Source organism: Taeniopygia guttata, chromosome 13, assembly GCF_048771995.1.
Source record: "Taeniopygia guttata chromosome 13, bTaeGut7.mat, whole genome shotgun sequence".
In the NCBI taxonomy this organism is placed as follows: Eukaryota; Metazoa; Chordata; class Aves; order Passeriformes; family Estrildidae; genus Taeniopygia; species Taeniopygia guttata.
Window position 1 is genome coordinate 13,813,242 of NC_133038.1, and position 8,738 is coordinate 13,821,979.

At 53.3% G+C, this 8,738-nt stretch overlaps 1 protein-coding gene across 4 annotated transcripts in view; it reads right to left on the reverse strand.

The window, feature by feature from the left end:
- LOC100229617 (rho GTPase-activating protein 7) overlaps window positions 1-8,448 on the reverse strand; it is a 52,529-nt gene extending 44,081 nt beyond the window's left edge. Inside the window, exon 1 of one of the 4 annotated variants that reach the window (XM_072935153.1) lies at window positions 7,995-8,448. In XM_072935153.1, coding sequence (XP_072791254.1) covers window positions 7,995-8,103 — 109 coding nt within the window. In that variant the 5' untranslated portion in view covers window positions 8,104-8,448. Of the gene's footprint in view, window positions 1-7,984 lie in introns of all 4 variants that reach the window. The other 3 variants (XM_072935152.1, XM_072935156.1, XM_072935159.1) reach the window with 3 other exon arrangements.
- Between the last annotated feature and the right edge of the window lie 290 nt (window positions 8,449-8,738).

The following is an 8,738-nucleotide window of genomic DNA, read 5'->3' on the forward strand; positions in this document are numbered from 1 at the left end:
AGAGGAAGAGCTTCTTCTCTGCTGAATTCCCAGGGGAAGACCAGGCCCAACTACTACCAGACCTTCACAGAAAACTCCAGCCTTCTAGAGATCACCACTTCAGCATCTCATCTGCCACTCCAGGAGGAGCAGCCACCATTTAACCGGACTGCTACCAACACCCTGACTCCTCAGGGGGTCAGGTTTCTGACTCCCATCACTACTTTGGTTTGTACTAATTACATTTCTTTATTATTATTTTTTTTATTTAGCTTTTTCCTAGTAAAGAACTGTTATTCCCATTCCCATATCTTTGCCCGAGAGCCTTTTTTAAAAATTGTGGTAATTCAGAGGGAGGGGGTTTACCTTTTCCATTTCACAGGAGGCTTTTGCCTTCCTTCACGGACTCCTGTCTTTTCAAACCAAGACACCCAGCAGCCAGGGGTAGCTGTTCCTACTCAGCCCGAGGTTGAGAAGACCTGTCTCAGCTTTGAAGAACGCATTTGAATGCACAGCAGTTTTCACTTTGAGGCATCCTCCCCCTCCAGCACAGCAGACATTAAATATGTGCATATTTAATGCTCTGCCAGCTCTGCAGCCATCGGGTTGGATCAGCAAGGGGAACTCGCCTGAGTAATTCAGGTGTCTGTGGAATGTCAGAGCCTGCAGGTACAGCTAGGGTGACATTTTCAGAAGTATCTACATTTCTTAGCCTCTTCAAGCTCCATTGAAACTTGCTTGAGGTGAATTTGAATGGAACACAGGCCCCCAGATCTCTTTTGTATTTTAGGTTAGCTTCTATCCTTAAATTTTCTAATAAATAGACACTGCTTGGAAAGTTGGGAGCAGAGTAGGAGTTTGGATAGCATGGGCATAAATGAGCAAAATTCCTTTGCATATTGAAAGTATATTTAATGTGGTGCTCAAGGTCACACAGCAAATCAATGGGCAAAACTGAAGCATAGCCCTGAGGGCATATTACTTGCAATCAGATGCAGGAGTAATTGAGTAATTGCACAGACTCAGAAGCAGCATTACATCAACTTAACATATGGCTAGAAAGGGGCTTGGGGAGCATCAGTGATTTGCTGAAGGGGGGAGAGTCAAGAGCAGGGCTGGCATTAGATTTGAGCAGCTAATATCACACAGGTAACCTGGCACCGGGAAGTCTGCTGCTATTTATACTCCATAAAAATTCTGATTTTAGTGCCTTAGTTTCCGCTGATGGAAACATAAGGAGTTCTCCACTTGAAGGACACATCTTGCTGACTGCTGGCACTGTGCTGGGAGACCCTGAGGTGAGAGACACCCAGTGACTTGGCTCTGGCACCTGGCAAGGCACTGCTGGGTAGGTGTGTCCCAGTGGGACCCTGCCCCTTGGCTGCTGAGTTTCCCCAGGAGCTGCTGGCCCAGCAGCATCTTCACCAGCCCTACCTGGCAACCACTTGCCTCTCATTTCAGCTGTCAAAATTCTATTTATGCTATGCAGCATTTCCTGTTTCCTAATTTGGATGGTTCCCTCAGTCATTTTTCCACTAAAATGCTTAAGCATTTTTTGAAAACATCTAAACAGGAAGAGGCCTGACCTCTCCTCCCTGAACATGGTGTGCTCCCTGCTCCTGGCAGCAGCAGATCACTCCTGTGCCAGCTGCTGTGGCGACTCCAGGACAGGCTGAGGGTGGATCCATACCTTGGGATGCATGTGGGCTCTGCTTGTGTGCACTCAAGGCTTGCCTTGAAAGGCTCAGCAGTCCTGGGGTCCCAGGCAAAGTCCTTCCTATTCACACCCTGCTGGCCCCCCAGTCCAGCTCCCTGCCTGTGCAGAGGCATCCCAGGTTCTGGTCAGCTGCTCATCCCCCGAAAGGGAACAGTGCCCACTGACTCCAACGCTTTGATGTTGTGCCAGACACTTCAGGCAGACACTGGGCAGCTCCTCCCCTGTGCACTTACCTTGGCACAGATGGCTTGAGGGGTTTTCCCACCTGGGGCATGCATCATCACTGCTCCTCACCTGGGAAAGTGCAGCCCCTGGGACAGAGCCATCCCCATCCCTGCTTCCAGCAAAGCCCCCAGGGAGGAATTTCTCTTTCCCTGAGCTGGACAAGCTCTACACCCCAGGATTTGGGTCTGTGCTTGCACTCCCTTGCATTGGGATGCTGGATGAAGTGGGTGCATCCAGCCCAGCCCCGCCCCACTGGAGGGGCCAGGGACACTTTTGGGGTGCTGGGATGGGGGTCCCAGGACACTGCCCACTGCCAGGCTCCAGCTCCTCTCCTTGGGACAGCAGTGCTGCCCTCAGCAGACATCACAGCCCGGGGGTTTAGACAGACAAACACCCTGCTCATGACTGATGTTGAGTGGGGCAGCTCTGCAGCACAGCCCAGAAGCAATTAGGAGGTACTTCCCTCACTGCTGGCAGTGCAGAGATCCCTGGCACTGGCACATCCCAGCTCTGGGGCACTGCACTCAGCCCTGGGTGAGTCTGTGCTGCATTCCCAACCAACAGGGGAGTGGGATAAATGGGAAAAAAGCTGTTTTGCCTTCAGGAGGTGGGGAAGCTAATGCACTTCATTTCCAGGAGTATCCACATAGTCCCAGGGAAGGAGAGAAGCAGTGAAAAAGCCTCTGTCAACCCCTCTGGCTGTGGGACAGCGAGGGAACCACCCTGCAGCCCCACTGCTCCAGAGGCACTTCCCCAGGGCTGGGCTAACAGCCACGCTGCCCTGGCTCTCCTTGCAGGGGTTCTGTGGCCAGGCTCCAGATCCAGCTCCTTGCGGGTGCAAATCAAAAGCTGACACACATGAGGGTGACAGGACAGAAAAAGAGTGAAAAAGCCCAGCAAGTGAAAGGAAACTTGGTGCCCTGCACATGTTTGTGCACACAGATTGCTCCTGCAGAGCTCTTGGGCAGCTGCCTGCCAGCACACCCTTATCTGCACCCTCTTCCAGAAGCCCTCAGTGTCTGGAAATCACATTCAGTACATGCAGTGGGACATATTTAACATACTAGTGTGGGGCCTTGCAGCAGTTTGGTCATGCGGCAGAATTAATCTGAGATTGGTGATAACTGCAGAAAATTAGATTTATGTTAATTTTTTTAACATGGGAGGTTTTTCTCAAAAAGTTGTTGTTGCAGGTCCCAGCTCTATCCTCCAGCAGTGAATCTGTAATGGCACAGGATATTCTGAGCTGGTGCCAAGGAAGGGGGGAAAGGCAATCCCAGACAAAGGAAAGCAATCCTGTGTTATTGGTCAGGAAGATTCATGTGGTGAGCATCAACAGCAGCCAGTGGCTTGCAGCAATAGCCCATCCACCTTGTCTGTGGCAGGGAGCACACACTGCTGGTGCCTGGGCAGCACAGGGCTGACAGCCAGGGCACCAGCTGCTATCCACATTGCTCCAGGCTCAGGGGTACAGTGGCTCCCCTCTGCACACAGGGAGCACAGCCCTGCCTCCCCTCCCTCACTGCGCTGTGCCCACCCAGCCTCCCTGCTCACACACAAGGAGCAGCTCTCCAGGCTGGACCAGCATCCAGAGCACAATATCCCTGCTCAGACTGGGCAGAGCCTGATCTCAGGATCAGAGAGAGCACAGGGAAAGCATCCCACTGTACTTCCCTGGCTGTGTTGTTTGTTTAGTCTTAGACTGGGAAAGCTGTGCTTGATCTTGGTGGCAGATGAAAGCCACAGAGTGATGCCATCATTAATTCAACAGCTACACTTCACCCAAGAGCTGCCTGGGTGCAGTGGGGGATGGCCTCACCAGTCTGGGTCTGTACATAAACCACTTCAAACAGGAGGCTTTAATGCTGTCATTGCTGTAGTCACTCAGCAAATGCTTCACACTTTTATACACTCCTAGTCTTTTAATAATATACCAAGTTTTTACAGAGCTGTACCAAGTTTAGAAGATGACCTGCCTGTCCCATCACCAGCCTGCCCAAAGCTGACCACGTACATATTCTACCCCTGCTCAGCATAATGCTCAGTGGAAAAACACCCACAATTAATGCTCCCTGTGCTACCGAGCCAATTAAAGATTCAGCTTGGATGGGAGAGGAAGTGCAGGGTCCAGCATGGTTTCCTGTGTGCCTATAAATATCCACTGGGATGCTTTAGGCAGAGGTCAGCCCCAGGCAGCTGCACAAGTGCTGGCCTCCTTTGCCTTGTGCTGGTGGAGTGACAAAACTTGTCCCCCTTAGAGCAAGAGCTTTGGGACACAGCGGGAACCCCTGCTGCATTACCTGATGTTAATCAGAGTTTGACATTTGCTGCAGTGGGAGCAGGGCCACTGATACCTGCCAGGGCAGGGGTCCCACCAGAGCCACCCCCGTGGGCTGGCACCGTGTGAACCTCTCCTGTCACCTGTTGGTCCCTCAGACTTTACTGAATGGCACATGAAAAGCAGAAATGTTTCCAAAACTGCTCTAGAAGACAAGAACAGACAAAAAGATGCTATTTGTGTGCTTTGGTCCAGCAAAGGGACTTTAGGGAGCAGTTTTGCCCTGCCTAGGGTGGGTTGGTTGGGGGTCCCCAGCACAAGTGGCACTCCCAGTCCCTGCAAACCCAAGCACACTGTGACATCTAGTGGCAAGTTACCCAGAGCCCAGGGAAAGCTGTGTCTGACAGCCCTTCCCACAGCCAGCCCAGACAGGTTTGCTTCATCACACACTCCTGAGGTGTCTCTGTGCACCTAAACCTGTATTTCCGTGTGACAGGGAGTGCTGCATGCATGTGTGAGGAGGTGTGAGAGTATGACAGCTCCTTGCTCGGGCCGAGCTGTGCAGGTGACAGGGACCATACCTGGTGTGCAGTTTGGGCCATATGTGACATGGCTTTCAACCTGTGTCCCCCAGCAGTGACCAGTGCTGGTGTTTGACCAGCTCAGGGGGCACTGCCAACATTTCCCACAAGCCAGGGGCACACAGATCAGAGAGGTGGAGCAGCAGACAGGGCACCCTGTACTCTTCCTGTCCATTCACCTCCACCTCCTCCCAGTCCTTTGGCAAGGTTTATTTAATATTTCATCCTTTTTTTGCAGACTTAGTTCGATTTTGTGCACCACCATCAGTGACATATTCCATATTAGCTGAATAATGATACAGAAATTAAATCAATAGGCTTTTCCTAGCAAATAGAAAGGCCCCATCATGCACGTCTGGGCAGCGTGAGTCAGGGATGTCATCTGATTACTGGGCTGCTTTGTGAAAGAAGGGACAAACAGATACCAAATATGGGGAGTAAAACTGAGGAAAAAGGTCACATTTCAAGAACAGCCTCATTCCTGTGTCAGAGCCCAGAACTGGGCAGGAAAGTGGGAAACATCTGTGTGATGAGCACCAGCCTCTTCACACAAGCCCCCACCACAGACCTGGCCCGCACAAACTCCCTCCTCCTGCAGGATGATGGAAACAACAGCAAAGTCTGCAGTGTCCGAGCCCTGGGAAGCTGAAACCAGGGTGGGCAGCACCAGTCCTGCTTCAGGTGCTTCAGGTCTCTGGGCAGGCTGAGATGTACGAGTGGTGGCCAGGCTCCAGGGCCAGAGGATGTCAGGCACCACAGGAAAACCTCCAGAGCCTCCAGCAGGGCCTCTCCTTTGTATCTGCCTTTCATAAAGCTTTGTTTAATGCACAAAATGGATTCTATATGATTTATTCACCAGAGAAGCCAAGTTCCCTTCCCACACAAGCATTCCTTCCAAAAGCTCCAGGTCCTGCCTTTTCCCAGGAGCACTGAGGGAAGCAGGATGAGGTGGAGGAGGGATGGGAACCACAGGCAGTGTGTGTGCTCAGCCCCTCGCTGCACAAGGCTTGCTGGACCAGTTTTTGGCAGGTGTCAGATTTTTTGGAGAGCTGGATTTTTGGCAGGTGTCAGATAACGTTAACCCTGGAAGTGTGAACCCTGGAAACGGTGAACTTCAGAAGCTGAAACAGCAAATTTATACCAAAAAGAACAGCAACCCACACAAAAACATTCCCAGAAACCCCTCCCCATTTCTTAACAGCGCTCTGATCACAGGGCTGGTGCTGGGACGGGGGGACCTTGCTGCCAGCCAGAAGTGCTGACCAGCATCTCCCTCAGCCCTGCACAGCCCTGGGGACTGTGGGACCTTGGCCCTGCTGCCCACCTCAGCCTGGGCTCCATCCATGCCTGCTGCTCTGCCAGCAGCTGTCCCAGGGAATGAGCCCACAGAGGATGGCAGCTTCTGCCGGCCCAGCGCCCCGTGGCACAGCAATCGTGGCTAAGGGAGGGCTCTTCCCTGTGGCACAGCAGTCGTGGCTAAGGGAGGGCTCTTCCCTGTGTCAGGGCCCTTCCTGACCTCCAGCCAGCACCCCTCTGGTCACTTCCCACAGTGTCCCTGCAGCAGCACCTCAGGGCAGAACGCTCTTATGGTGAATAGCTGCCAACACAACCCATTCCTCCTCATGACTCTCAGCTTATGTCAACAATTTCCTAATTTCCAAAACACAAGTCATTTTCTACCTTAAAAAGTACACCTCTGCTACTGCGTGGGAGACCTGTGTGAACCAGCAGATGGATGCTCAGCCCTGGCCTGAAATGCAGCAAACTAATTGTGTTTCTCCCCACTTCTGGTGCTCGGCACATCGCCAGGGTGACGCAGAGCAATGAGAAATAAATTGACTCGAAACTTGGCCAGAGAGCATCAGCAAACAGAGGGTTGAAAACTCAGCTTGATTTATTTTATAGAGAGGCAAAGGACAAGAAATGCAGTACTATTCCCAGCTGTGGTCCTGGCAAACTGTCCTGCAAGATCCATGTGAGAGCAGAGCTGCTGGTGAGGCTGGGCAGCCTCCCCAGGGTCTGTCTGACATGGGAGCGCCGCTGGGAAGGGACCTGACACTAATTCCCTTTCTGAAAACATTCACTGCAACCCTTGCCTCTCCTGCCCAGAGAATACAAAGTGTTTTACATGAAGCAATAAAGTAAAGGCCACGTTCTGACACGCAGACGCTTAATACCCTCCGACAGAGCTGTCGGAGTTGCTGTAGGATTTTTTTGGCATTACAAAGCAAGCCCTTGGCAAAGGCAGGAGCTGGGGCTGGCCCAGTTGATGGCCAGAGAAATGCCAGGACTGCCCCAGCATGGGGCACCAGTTCCTGCTGTCGGGGAGCTCCAGCCCTGGCAGAGGGACCTGGGCACAGCAGGAATGGGGCAAGAGAGGCACCGAGGGTTGAGCCAGCTGAGACAGAAACCACCCTGGGGGGCACGGGAAGGACGTGGGGGCACAGCTGAGCATGGAGGCCTGGAGCAGCAGCACTGTCACTCTCCAGCCCCTGCTCGTGCTGGGTGACAGCCACACACTGCTGCAGGCTCAGGCACCCACCAAAGGTCCCCTCTCGCCTGCTTTCCTCCCACTTTTGCTATTGCTTTTCTGGAAAAATACATTATTGCTCAGGGTGACCTCCTCTGATGCTGGAGGCCTGACATGCTGTCCCCACAGAGTGTGCCTGCTGCTGCTGTTTTCCCAGCTCTGCCACCCCACTTGGTCCCTGTGGGAAAGCCACTCCCTGCCCTGGCCGTGCTCACACCACAGGGATGAGACTCCGTGGGAGCACTGAGGGTCCTGGTGCTCCCTGGGGAGCAGCAGGGCTGGAGCCAGTTGGGTGGCAGTGGGACGAGTGGCTGCCCCCCTCAAGAGGACAAACCTTTGCCAGGCAGGACCCTCTGCCACGCTGCCAGGGACAGCTGTGCTGTGCCACTGGATGCCCAGTGTGGGGCTTGCAGAGGCTAAGTGCTAGATCTCAAAATTCCTAGAAACGAATTTTTTTCTTTTAAATTCTAAGCAAAATAACTAATGGAATAGCTTTCTGTTTTCTGTTAAACGACCCAAACAGAAGCAGCACATCCTAGGAGGGAACAGCCAGACCCACACCTTCGCTGTTCCCTCCCAAGTTCGTGCCTTGTTTTCTGGCTAAATTGCATTGTAGTTTGATTGCTGGTTTAAAAACCTTGAAGAAACAGAGTAACCCAGGAAAGAAAACAGACCTCCTCCTACCTTCCATGGGGAGAGGCAACTGCAGCGGGTCACTGTCCTGTGCAGAAGTTACTCCTGTGTCCCTGCAAGCGAGCAAATCCTGCCTGGGGCAGCTGAACTGCAGCCCCATCTGCTCGGCTTTAAGCAGGACAGCTGAGATCCCACCCAGGACGGGGTGGAGAATCCTCCCTGGGAAAGAGCAGCTCGGTCACAGCTCCTCGCAGCCGCTCCGCGCATCCCGCCGGGGCTCTGACACGGAGCCGCTTCCTCTCTCTCCCCTCGGAATGCCGCAGCAGCCTCTCCTCTGCCATCTCTCACCAGCACCTGCAGCTCAGCCTGCCCAGGGATGCTGCTGGGCAGTGCCAGGGGTGCGGGTGGCATGGCTCCCACCGGGGAATGCTGGCAGGATAGGCACGGGTGACACAGTTCGAATCTGTGGCAGGATGGAGGGAAGGGAGCGCACAGAGGTACTCGAAGCACTGCGGTGACATCAGTGAGAAATCCTCGAGGAGCTGGAGCAGGGCCCAGCAGAGTGAGCTCAGTGCAAAGCACACTGTGGGTGCAGACACCACCCTGACACTGCTCCAGCTCTGCCAGAGGCCATGGGAAAACCTGGTAAATCCAGCGCACCCGGAGTCCTTTAGGCTGAAACTCTTTGGCACAGCACAGGTTATTTTCTTTAAAACAAAGCCTCCACGGAGCTCATTCTGTCTGGAGCAGAGCGGTTTGAATGTCCCTGGCAGCCCCTGGGTGAGGCGGCCTGTT